This window comes from Aquarana catesbeiana, linkage group LG08 (genome assembly GCF_042186555.1).
Source record: "Aquarana catesbeiana isolate 2022-GZ linkage group LG08, ASM4218655v1, whole genome shotgun sequence".
In the NCBI taxonomy this organism is placed as follows: domain Eukaryota; kingdom Metazoa; phylum Chordata; class Amphibia; order Anura; family Ranidae; genus Aquarana; species Aquarana catesbeiana.
In genome coordinates, this window is record NC_133331.1 from 280,280,390 (window position 1) to 280,293,651 (window position 13,262).

The window sequence follows — 13,262 nt, forward strand, 5'->3', positions numbered from 1 at the left end:
TGCAGCAGGGGTTAACAGAACTAAGGGGCTTCAGTGGGTGGGTTGAAATGTGTTGGGGGCGTGGCCTGGCAGGGGTCCAGGCTAAGACTGCCATTCACTATCATACAGCAGGTCTTGACTTGATGTGTGGCTCCCGGGACATCAAGTCACTCTCTACCAGAACTAAAGGACTGTCACAGACTCTCATCAGGAGTGCCTGGCTATGCTTACTCTTTCTGCCCAGCTCCACCAATCATAGAAGCTGTACTACAGCCTCTATGAATGAAACAGGATCTATGAATGGAGGAGGTGGACCTATAAATCATCCGCCCGTCCTCCATTCATTGATCATGTTTCATTCATAGAAGCTATGGTAAAGGCTTGAATGGAGCAGCTGGGGAGAAAGGGCAAGCATAGTTGGGCACTCTTGATGAGAGCCCATGACAGCCCCTCAGTTCTACCCAGAGCTGGTGTGCGGTGGCATGGACAGAGGAGGGTTCCATTTAACCAAACAGGCTTCAGCACAAGGGACACATCCTACTGATTGTAAGGTACTGTGTGCTCATTGCGCTGATTTTTGTGTTTTTTAACCTGTTGGTGCCGAGCGCACAGAAATATGCGATCTCTTGGCGGCCGGGCCATTGTGCCGAGTGGCCACGTATTTGCATGCAATAGCGCCAATACAGCTGTGCCCAAGAGCACGCACTGTGCGCTCTCAGCGGTTAATGATCACGTGACCGCCGTGACAGCCAATCACAGCGGTCACTTGGCCATAAGCCCCATGCTGCCTTCTGGCATTATAAAGCCCTTAAATGGCAGGCAGGAGCCGGCGCCAAGGGGTTAATTTGGCTGCACTTAGGCTTCAGTCCTTTCTGAAGGTTTTCTTTTAATGTGCTCCATGGAGAGAATTGAACCATTGACTTTGGTTACAACCCCAAAAGAGCTTACAATCTAATGTTTATTGCACAGTCCCCACATATGTATGCATTCTACAGTTTTGGTCACAAGCCAGCGAATCTCCCAGCATGTTTTTGGTTTATGGGAGCAAATCATGCCAACTTGACAAGTTCATATGGATGGCTTGGTGGGATTTGACTCTGGAACCCAATTGATGCATGGCAGGAATGTTCAGCACTCAGTCACTGTGCTGCCCCATTCTGAGCACACAGTAATACTATACTAGTATTATTTGGAATGGTCATATTATACTCTGAAGTCTTGAACTGTAGCTGTTGCGATTGGGTGAACTTATTTCTTTCTATGGGCAATGTCCCAATCTATTAGATTGTGTGACCTTTATGCTGCAAGTGGACAGTGTTAGAAACTATTCTATATTAGTATATTACCTGTATTGTATGTGCTACAGGCTAGTAGCCAAGCTTTATCAATTCACATAGACTGTATATAATGTATTCTGTATGTAGAACAACCATTGGACCTTTTCTAGGAGGAGGTTGTGTTTGTGTACTGTTTGGCTTACCTTTTAGTCATGTGATAAACATGAATAAATGTGTTAAAAATGATCAAATTGCCTATATTTTCTATAATGTTTCTGTAATGTTTATATATTCTCATATTATTTTCAGTCTCTGAGTTTTCTGTCTTTACAGCTTATTTCCACTTTTGCAGGCAAATTTGAAAAAAACGCAACTATACAGCGGGGTCGATATACTAAAACTGGAGAGTGCAAAATCTGGTGCAGCTGTGCATGGTAGCCAATCAGCTTCTAACTTTAGCTTGTTCAGTTAAGCTTTGACAAAAAAAAATCCTGGAAGCTGATTGGTTTCTATGTACATCTTGACCAGATTTTGCAACAGTGTATGTGTTCCTGTTCAAACAGCATGCCTATATATATATATATATATATATATATATATATATATATATATATATATACATACATACATACATACATACATACATACATACATACATACATACATACATACATATATATATATATATATATATATATATATATATATATATATACACATACATATACATACATATATATACATACATATATATACATACATATATATATATATATATACTGTATTTATTGGCGTATAACACTCACTTTTTCACCATGAAAATCAGGTGCAAATAGCGCGTGCGTGTTATACGCCAATACTTCAATTTTAGCTGCCTCTGAGGGGACAGGGAGGGTGGCGGGACGAGCGCCGTCAGATTAAATACAGTGAGAATCTACTGTTTACTTGGCAGCCTCTGTAATAGAAAGTCCCATCTCCTGGGCCGCCATTGGACCACTGTTCTGTCTATCATAGGAAATTCTCACTGTATGTAATCTGTCGGCGCTTGTCCCGCCCCCCTCCCTGTCCCCTCTAGGCTGCAGATGGGCATTGATCAGACTGCACTGATGGCAGTGGTGAGGCTGCTGCACTGATGGCAGTGTTGAGGCTGCTGCATTGATGGCAATGGCAAGGCTGCTACATTGATGGCAATGGTGAGGCTGCATTGATGTAGACTAATGAGGCTGCATTGATGGCACTTGTGAGGCTGCAGATGGGCATTTAAAGGCTGCATTGATGGCAATGGTGAGGCTGCAGATGGCCACTGACCCTTATTTTGCTTCAAAGTTCCTTATTAAAAATTTTAGTTTTTTTCCTGAAACTTCCCTCTTAAAATGAATGTGCGTGTTATACGCCTGTGCGTGTTATACGCCGATAAATACGGTATATATATATATATATATATATATATATATATATTTCTTACCTTTTTAGATGTTTCTCAGGAGGAGGTGTCATGGCTGATTGTAAGGTATTATGAACAATGTTAGAGTAAGCCTGTCCCAAGTCTGTCTCCATTACCATACAGTGAAAGAAACCTAACCTCTAAACTTTTAACCCTTTGCTAAGACATACAGTGTTCAAATCTAGTTACAAGAGTACAAACAGGGTTAATTATGGAAACACAGCTGCCCAGACCCCTCATAAACAAAGAGAACTACCTAGGATTTTTACTTGCTGGAGGGTCCAGTACAGAGCATCTAAGAGCTGCAATTTTTAACTATATTTTTTAAGTTATGCTATGTGAATGGGGACATGTAACAAATATAAAGCAGGTGTTATCCCAATTTGGTTGCAGAAAGTAGAAAAACACTTTAAAGCTTAATTCACACGGGTGCACTATAGCGTAAGACGGTGCGAGAGCCGCATTTGCCCGCATGGGGCATGCACAAGTGTTCTGCGCATACCCATGCAGGGAACCACATTCACTTCAATTGGGACACAGCAGTTGCATGAACACAGCTGCTACTCCTACACGGGCCTACTTAACCACTTCCTGTCCACCCTATAGCAGTTTTACTGCTACAGGGTGGCACCTGTGCACCGGATCACGTATATATACATGATCCGACACTTCCGGGTAGGGGGCGCAAATGCGCAATATGCTCCTTACACACAGGGGGAGCCGATCCGTGGGTACCGTGGACTCGATGTCCTCCGGCCCCCTACTGATTTTGAGGAAAAGACACAGAACTGCAATCTGCCTATGTAAACAAGGCACATCGCAGTTTTGACAGGGGGGGGATGGAGTGTGTTTGCAAAGCAGGGAATAAATTGCAGCTCTTCCCCTAGTAAAAACACTTCACACAGTGTAGTAAAACACTGGCTAGGCACACAGTTAACTCTTTGATTGCCCCTGATATTACTCCTTCCCAGCTAGTGTCATTAGTACAGTGACAGTGCATATTTCTAGCACTGATCGCTGTATTAGTGTCACTAGTCCCAAAAAGTGTCAGTTAGTGTCAGAATGGCTGTCGCAATATCGCAGTCCAGCTATAAGTCGCTGATCGCCGCCATTATTGGAAAAAAAAACAAACTATTAAATATATATAAAAATATCTCATAGTTTGTAGATGTGATAACTTTTGCGCAAACCAATCAATAAACACTTATTGGGATTTTGTTTTACCAAAAATATGAATTAGAATACATATATATTAGATTAATACATATACATAGATTTTTTCAATTTTTTTTATTGGATATGTATTATAGCAGAAAGTAAAAAAATATAGTTGTTTTTTTTTTCAAAATTGTCAGTCTTTTTTAATTTATAGCGCAAAAAAAAAAAAGGAACGGTGATCAAATACCACCAAATGAAAGCTCTGTTTGTGGGGAAAAAAGGACATAAATTACATTTGGGCACAGCGTCGCACGACCACGCAATTGTCGGTTGAAGTAGCGTAGTGCCGTATTGCAAACAATGGCCTGGTCAATAAGAGAGGTAAATATTCTAGAGTTCAAGTGGTTAAAGTGATTCTAAAGGCAAAATATTATTCTACCTTAATACATCTGCATTAAGATAAAAAAAAACCCTGGGTGCAGCCCCCCCTTATACTTACCTGAGCCCCATCTCAATCCAGCGATTTGCATGAGAGCTGCAGCTCTCCGGGTTTCTCTCTCCTCATTGGCTCACAGAGCAGCGGGAGTCAAGAGAAGAGCAGGGGGCTGGACTGAGCCACACTCTGTGTGAATGAACAATGTCCAATCACAGGAGCACTTGGGAGCACTTGGGAACGAGCCTGCTGGAGTGCCCCCATAGCAAGATGCTTGCTATTGTGGGCACTCGGTAGAGGGGAGGAGCCAGGACCGCCAGCGGGGGACCCAAAAAGAAGAGGTTTGGGGCTGCTCTGTGCAAAACCATTGCACAGAGCAGGTAAGTATAATAGATATATATAGATATATATCTATATATATATTATCTCACAAAAGTGAGTACATCCCTCACATTTTTGTAAATATTTTATTATATCTTTTCATGTGACAACACTGAAGAAATGACACTTTGCTACAATGTAAAGTAGTGAGTGTACAGCTTGTATAACAGTGTAAATTTGCTGTCCCCTCAAAATAACTCAACACACAGCCATTAATGTCTAAACCGCAGGCAACAAAAGTGAGTACACCCCTAAGTGAAAATGTCCAAATTGGGCCCAAAGTGTCAATATTTTGTGTGGCCACCATTATTTTGCAGCACTGCCTTAAACCTCTAGGGCATGGAGCTCACCAGATCTTTACAGGTTGCCACTGGAGTCCTCTTCCACTCCTCTATGATGACATCATGGAGCTGGTGGATGTTAGAGACCTTGAGCTCCTCCACCTTCCATTTGAGGATGCCATACAGATGTCCAATAGGGTTTAGGTCTGGAGACATGCTTGGCCAGTCCATCACCTTTACCCTCAGCTTCTTTAGCAAGGCAGTGGTCATCTTGGAGGTGTGTTTGGTGTTGTTATCTTGTTGGAATACTGCCCTGCGACCCAGTCTCCGAAGGGAGGGGATCATGCTCTGCTTCAGTATGTCATAGTACATGTTGGCATTCATGGTTCCCTCAATCAACTGTAGCTCCCCAGTGCCGGCAGCACTCATGCAGCCCCAGACCATGACACTCCCCCCCACCATGCTTGATTGTAGGCAAGACACACTTGTCTTTGTACTCCTCACCTGGTTGCTGCCACACACGCTTGACACCATCTGAACCAAATAAGTTCATCTTGGTCTCATCAGACCACAGGACATGGTTCCAGTAATCCATGTCCTTAGTCTGCTTGTCTTCAGCAAACTGTTTGCGGGCTTTCTTGTGCATCATCTTTAGAAGAGGCTTCCTTCTGGGATGACAGCCATGCAGACCAATTTGATGCAGTGTGCGGCGTATGGTCTGAGCACTGACAGGCTGACCCCCCACCCCTTCAACCTCTGCAGCAATGCTGGCAGCACTCATACGTCTATTTCCCAAAGACAACCTCTGGATATGATTCTGAGTACGTGCACTCAACTTCTTTGGTCGATCATGGTGAGGCCTGTTCTGAGTGGAACCTGTCCTGTTAAACCGCTGTATGGTCTTAGCCACCGCGCTGCAGCTCAGTTTCCGGGTCTTGGCAATCTTCTTATAGCCTAGGCCATCTTTATGTAGAGCAACAATTCTTTTTTTCAGATCCTCAGAAAGTTCTTTGCCATGAGGTGCCATGTTGAACTTCCAGTGACCAGTATGAGAGAATGAGAGTGATAACATCAAATTTAACACACCTGCTCCCCATTCACACCTGAGACCTTGTAACACTAACAAGTCACATGACACCGGGGAGGGAAAATGGCTAATTGGGCCCAATTTGGACATTTTCACTTAGGGGTGTACTCAATTTTGTTGCCAGCGGTTTAGACATTAATGGCTGTGTGTTGAGTTATTTTGAAGGGACAGCAAATTTACACTGTTATACAAGCTGTACACTCACTACTTTACATTGTAGCAAAGTGTCATTTCTTCAGTGTTGTCACATGAAAAGATATAATAAAATATTTACAAAAATGTAATAGGTGTACTCACTTTTGTGAGATACTGTATTAATGGCGGTTTGCAAGAGGTTTACTAGGATGATGGCTGAAGACATCAGCCATAACCCCGGTACCGTCTTTTGCTGCAGTTGGTTGGCTCTCTCGTGAAACTGGTCTGAGCGGCTCATGAGTCACTGGAACGGTTTCCAAGCGGTGGTTTCCCGCCACTCTATGGTGTTTCTTGGGCTTACCTTTTCCGCCGGTGCACCCGAGAAATGATCTGATGCCGCGTACACGCGATCGGAATTTCCGTCAGAAAAAACTTGGATGTTTTTTTCGACGGAATTCCGCTCAAGCTTGCCTTGCATACACACTGTCACACAAAAGTTCTCTGAACTTTCGACCGTCAAGAACGCGGTGACGTACAACACTATGACGAGCCGAGAAAATTAAGTTCAATGCTTCCGAGCATGCGTCAAATTGTTTCCGAGCATGCATGATTTTTTGAGTGTCCGAATTGCATACAGACGAACAACATTTTGAATAGGAACTTTTCCTGATCGAAAAATAGAGAACATGCTCTCAATCTTTTGCTGGCTGGAATTCCGCCATCAAAAGACCGATGGAGCATACACACGGTCGCATTTTTCGACAAAAAGCTCTCATCTGAGTTTTTCTGGCACCATTTCCGATCGTGTGTACGCGGCATTACAGTGTGGCCGGCTGCTCCGATAGGCAATCAAAGAGTTAACACTCTTTGATCGTCTCTTTATAGAGAAATAAACATATACATTCATGCACAACAGCGCAGTCTGTTAACATAGTAAACGGGGCTGAGCCTGGTCAATCATTAGTCAAGCTGCTTCCAAACCAATCAACTGGAGAGCACATCCCCACCCTCTACGTCAGAGTGGACATAGCACAAGATGAAGAACGGCTTGCTCTGGATGGGAATTGGAGAAGAGTAAAAGTAAGTGGGTTAAAGAAAAGACAGGTTAGTAAAAATGTTTGTTTATATCTATATAAGTATTTTCCTATAGGTCAAAAAACATATCACATAAGTTATACAAGTTCACGTAAAAAAAGTCAAAACTTGAATCTTATATGCTGCATAGCAAATGTAAAAGTTCTCTGAAGCAGGTCTTTAAGCTTCCATAATCTACATGCCATGTTCGATCTACTCCTAGCATCTAGAAGGTACAAGAAGTGTACTTAGTGGCACTGAAAACGTTAAAATCAGATTCATCTTGCAGGACCCGGTGGTTATATTATTATAATAGAGGATTTATATAGCACCAACAGTTTGATCAGTGCTTTACAACATGGGGGCAGACAGTACAGTTACAATACAATTCAATACAGCAGGAATTGGAGGGCCCTGCTCATTAGAGCTTACAATCCAAGAGGGGGGTCAAGTGATACAAAGGGTGATAGCTGTGGGGGATGAGCTGATGGAGAAAGTAAAAGTACAGTTGTTAGATGGAGGCAGTATGGGCATCTCTGAAGAGAAGGGTTTTCAAGGATTGCCTAAAAGTGAACAGAGTAGGAGATAGTCAGACAGATTGGTGTAGGAAGTTCCATAAGATGGGAGAGGCTTGGGGGAAGTCTTGGAAGTGGCCATGGGAGGAGGTGACAAGTAAGACAGAGAGCAGGAGGTCTTGGGAGGAATGAAGAAAACAATTAGGTTGGTATTTTGAAACTAGGTTAGTGATGCAGCTTGGGGCCGAGTTGTGGATGGCTTTGTAAGTTGTTGATAGTATTTTGAGTTTAATTTGTTGGGTGAGCAGAAGTCAGTGGAGGGTTTGGCAGAGAAGAGTAGCAGACACTGAGCGGTTGGTAAGGTGGACGAATCTGGCAGCAGCATTCATGACGGACTGAGGAGAGAAAGCCTATGTAGAGGTAAGCCAATGAGGAGGGAGTTGCAGTAGTCAAGGCAAGAGATGACCAGGGAGTGACTTAGAAGCATTGCAGTTAGGTCATTGGCTAGGAAGGGTCATTATTTAGAGATGTTGCGTAGGTTGAGGATGCAAGCTTTGGACAGTGATTAGATGTGGGTTCCAAAGGAGAGTTCACAATTCAGGAAAAAACCTAGCACCTTGACATGCGGGGACGGGTTGATAGTCGATCTTGACAGAGAAGTCAGAGGAAGATGCATGTGGAAGAGGAAATATTATGAGCTTGGTTTTGGATGGATTAGGTTTTAGGAAATGGTGTGGCATCCAGACTGATATGTCTGAAGAAGCCACACGTGTATACCTTAATTTAGACACCATATTCTGACGAAGCAACCTGTTGTCACCTGTGAGAAGTTAGATGTGTTCTTAGAGAGGATTTCTGTGAAAACCGCTTTCCACATTCCGAACATGAATAAGGTTTGACTCCGGTATGGATTCGATTATGAGCAGCCAGATTTGATTTCTTGGCAAAACCTTTCCCGCACTCAGAACAGGAATAAGGGAGCTTTCCTTTGTGAATTATCTGATGTGTGGCAAGGTTTGCCCTGTCCGTAAAGCATTTCCCACATTCTGAACAAGAATACGGCTTCTCCCCCGTGTGAACTCTCTCATGCGTAATGAGAGAAGATTTCCGAGAAAAAGATTTCCCGCATTCTGAACATAAATACGGCTTTTCTCCTGTATGAACTCTTTTGTGTATAATGAGGGAGGATTTCCAAGAAAAGCATTCACCACATTCGGAACAAGAAAATGGCTTCTCACCCGTGTGAGTTGTCTGATGTCTAGCAAGATATGATTTCTCAGAAAAACATTTACCGCATTCAGAACACGAATACAGCTTTTCCCCCGTGTGAGCTTTTTCATGCTTGATGAGACAAGATTTCCGGAAAAAACATTTCCCGCATTCTGAACACGAATATGGTTTTTCCCCCGTGTGAATTTTTTCATGAGCGAGGAGAGAAGACTTCTGAAGAAAACATTTTCCACATTCAGAACACGAAAATGGCATGTGTACTGTGTGAACCTTTTTGTGTCTTAAAAGGGACGACTTGCGAGAAAAACATTCACTGCATTCAGAACAAGAAAACGGTTTCTCCCCGATATGAGTGGTCTGGTGCGTAACAAGGTATGACCTTTCAGCAAAGGACTTTCCACAGTCCGAACATGAATAGGGCTTCTTGCCCGTGTGATTTTTCTGATGCGAAATAAGATGGGCTCTTTGGGAAAAACATTTACCACATTCTGAACATGAATATGGCTTCACTCCTGTGTGGAGTCGACTATGAGCAGCCAGATTTGATTTACTAGTAAAACCTTTCCCGCACTCAAAACAGGAATATGGGCGGTCACCGGTGTGAATTATTTGATGGACAGTTAGATTTGCTTTTTCAGTAAAACATTTACCACATTCCGAACACGAATACGGCTTCTCCCCTATATGAACTTTTTCATGTCTAGTAAGAGACGATTTACGGGAAAAACATTCATTGCATTTGGGACAAGAAAACGGCTTAAGCCCTGTGTGAGTGATCTGGTGGACAGCAAGGTGTGAGCTTTCAGAAAAACACTTCCCACATTCGGAACATGAACATGGCTTTGCTCCTGTGTGGGTCATCTGATGCGAGATAAGCCGTCCTCTCTGGGAAAAACTTTTCCCGCACTCTGAACATGAAAATGGTTTCTCCCCTGTGTGAGCTCTGTGGTGAATAATCAGTAAATATTTTGATGAGAATGACTTCTCACAGTCGGAACATGAATATGGTTTCACACCCGTGTGAGTTCCTTGATGTAAACTAAGATTGTCTCTCTGTCTAAAACATCTCCCGCATTCAAGACAGGAATACGGCTTCTCCCCCTTGTGAACTTTTTTGTGTGTTATAAGATTGGTCTTCTGGGAAAAAAACTTCCCGCATTCCAGACATGAATACGGCTTCTCGCCTGTGTGAGCTCTTTGGTGTTCGATAAGCCTGGTTCTCCAGCTAAAACATTTTCCGCATTCCGAACACGAAAAAGGTCTCTCGGCTAAGTGGGTTCTCTGGTGTCTTAACAATTGCTGTTTCTGGGGAAAACATTTAGAACATATATGTGACTTCTGCCCTTCATGAGTTATCTGGTATAAGCTTAGGTCTGCATTCTGGGCTAAGCATTCGCCACACGCTGAAGATGGGTTTGTCTTATCCATTTTACAACAATGAGTGGCGTTGGGTGAGTGGTCAGAAAAAGACCCTTGATGTGTTGAGCCATGTGAAGATAGGTCTGTACTGTGAAAAACTGGATGGAGATTTTGGGAAATAGAGTTTTCTTCTGAAGAGTTGGTGTCATCTGTCATTTCACCATTTGCAGGGCTGACGAGATGCTTTTCCGGGTTATTTCTGTTGTGTTGTCCATCTGGAAGAAACAAAACATGAATGGGGTGACAGAACATCCAAGTTTGCCAATCACTGGTCATTGTATTCTTGAAAGGATGTCCATTTGTGGGATGTTTTTTCATCCTGGGCTATGCATTGAACTCTTGGCCCACACTCTGACCATAAAATTTTCGGGACACATTCATTTTTATAATTGTGGAGAAACTGCAGCTCCAATTTTTTTTCAGTTTTGGATAGAGTGGAGAAGAATTAGAATGTTAGCTTAGTGTTTACTTCTCACCTGTGCTGACCTCTGGATCTTCCTCCTCTTTAATCGTCACAGGTCCTTCTTCAGCCTCCTCAGCTTTGACGTCTCTCTGAGTCTCTCTGGTGTCTCCAGGATCTGTGAATAAAGATGAGAATGAAGCCCCCTGTACTGAGATGTATGAGAGACCCCAGAGAGTGTGTGTGGAGGGAGACTGGTCACATCTCTTGGCTGGTAACACACAATGACATGATGTGAGGAGGAGAGCCGGAGTCTAATAGAGGCTGATGTCTCCTGACTCCCCCACTGGGCACATACTGTCTCCCCATTACTGTCTACTGACAGAGGAGGGGGGAGAAGAAGAGATTGTTGTAGTGATTGAACAAGGAGAATCTGGGAGTCTTCTCTGGATTTAGTGTTTATTACTCACCTGTGCTGATCTCTGGAGGGATTTCCTCCTTCTTCCATGGATCATCGGCTTTCACATACAGCATTTCATCTTCTTCATCTTTAACTTCAACTTTAACATAAATCAGGTTTTTATCCTACATAACAAAAATACAAAAACTACTATAGTTTGAGTTTACCATTTTGCCACCAGAAACCCTTTTGTGTTTTTTTTGCACACATGTTAAATAATAATTCTAGGCCTGAAGTTTAGTTAAAACCCTTTATACATTATTTATGTTTTGAAAGTAGAGACTCTGTAGAATAAAGGGGTAGCAGTTCCGTTTTTTTATGTCACATATATTAGTGCAATTATTTATTTTTCATTAACCACCTGCTGTTCATACTTGTTAAAATCTGCATTTTATGCTAGAAAATTACTTATAACCCCCCCAACATGATATATTTTCTGAAAGCAGAGGCCCTGGAGAAAAAAAATGCTGGTTGCTTTAATTTTTTTTTATTGTCACATGCACAGCCTTTTATCAAGTGTACATTTTCAGGAAAACATATACACTTAAATTAATTTTAGTGCACACAATAAAAAAAACATTTTTTTTGTAAAATATAAAAGATGACATTTCAACGATACCAAACTTGTCAAGATTTAAAATTGAGCACACCTGTGAAATCGTAACAAACTACGATACTTAAAACTTTCCTTAGGTGACACTTCAAACAGTCTTAAAGGGGTTGTACACCCTTATGTTTTTTCACCTTAATGCATTAAGGTGAAAAAACTTCTGACACTGACCGGCCCCCCCAGCCCCCCCGTTTTATTCACCTGAGCCCGTTTGTTCCCTCGGAGGAGACACGCTGTACCTCTCTGTCCAGGGTTCTCAGGTCTTGATTGGTGAGATTGATAGCAGTGCAGCCATTGGCTCCCGCTGCTGTAAATCAAATCCAATCACGTTTGTGCCGGGGCCGAGTCCGGCATTCTGTGTCTATGGACGCAAATGCTGGACTTGGGAGTGCGCCTGCAAGGTAACCCCTTCGGGAGAGCGCTGTTTCCAAGGGGTCTATCAATGAGGGAAGGAGCCGCGAGCGCCGCGGGGGACCACAGAAGTCGATGATCGGGGCCACTCTGTGCAAAAACAAACTGCACAGTGGAGGCAAGTATGATATGTTTGTTATTTTAAAAAATATAAAAATGAGGGTTTACAACCCCTTTAAGGTTATCAGTTTAGAGTTAAAGTGATATTAAAGGCAGATTTTTAAAAATAAAAAAAAGGTTAACAGAGCAGCCCCGATCCTCCTCTTTTCAGGTCCCCTGCTAGCGTTCCTGGCCCCTCTTTCCTGCCAAGTGCCCCCATGGCAAACAGCTTGCTATGTGGGCACCCAAGCAGGCTCACTCCCGAGCTGCTGCTCTGTCTGTCCGTTTTTACAGAGTGTGGCTCGCCCCGCCCCCCGCTCTCTCCTCATTGGCCGAATGGCCAATAGAATGCATGAAGGTAAAAACCCTTGAGCCTTTAGAACCACTTAAATCGTGAAATATGGCTTTAGAATTATTGCTCTCACACTGACATTTGTGCCGATACATCACATACAATATGTGGTGTAATCACCGTTTACATATACGTGCCAAACCTATGCATTTGCGTGTATATGGGAGGGGACGGGGTGCTTTTATTTTTAGGGTTTTTTAAATAATTTTTATTTAATTTTTTTTTCACACTTTTTTTTTTCCTTTTTTTTAAAGTTAAGTTCATGGCAATCACAAGGAGGCAAGCAGTAGGGCGGGGTCAAAGTGATCAGGCAGCTGTACAGCCGCCCATGTCACTTTTACAAGAAAGCTGATCCCCAGCTGGAAATAATGGTACCAAGATCATGATCCAAGTATAGCCACTTGCTGACAGGATGTTTTAATATGTACGTTGCTCAGCCAGCATTTTAAATTGCGCTTGTCCATAAAACTGCAACAAATTTCGTCACCCAAAATATTCCATGGACAACGTTTAAAAG

General features: G+C 42.8%; 1 protein-coding gene across 1 annotated transcript in view; it reads right to left on the bottom strand.

Annotated features, from left to right (window-relative positions):
* Positions 1-13,262, bottom strand: part of LOC141106754 (uncharacterized) — a 227,636-nt gene that overhangs the window by 49,706 nt on the left and 164,668 nt on the right. Inside the window, exons 24-26 of the mRNA XM_073597681.1 lie at positions 11,284-11,398; positions 10,890-10,991; positions 8,799-10,628 (exon numbers count right to left, since the gene is read on the bottom strand). Coding sequence (XP_073453782.1) covers positions 8,799-10,628; positions 10,890-10,991; positions 11,284-11,398 — 2,047 coding nt within the window. The remainder of the gene's footprint in view (positions 1-8,798; positions 10,629-10,889; positions 10,992-11,283; positions 11,399-13,262) is intronic.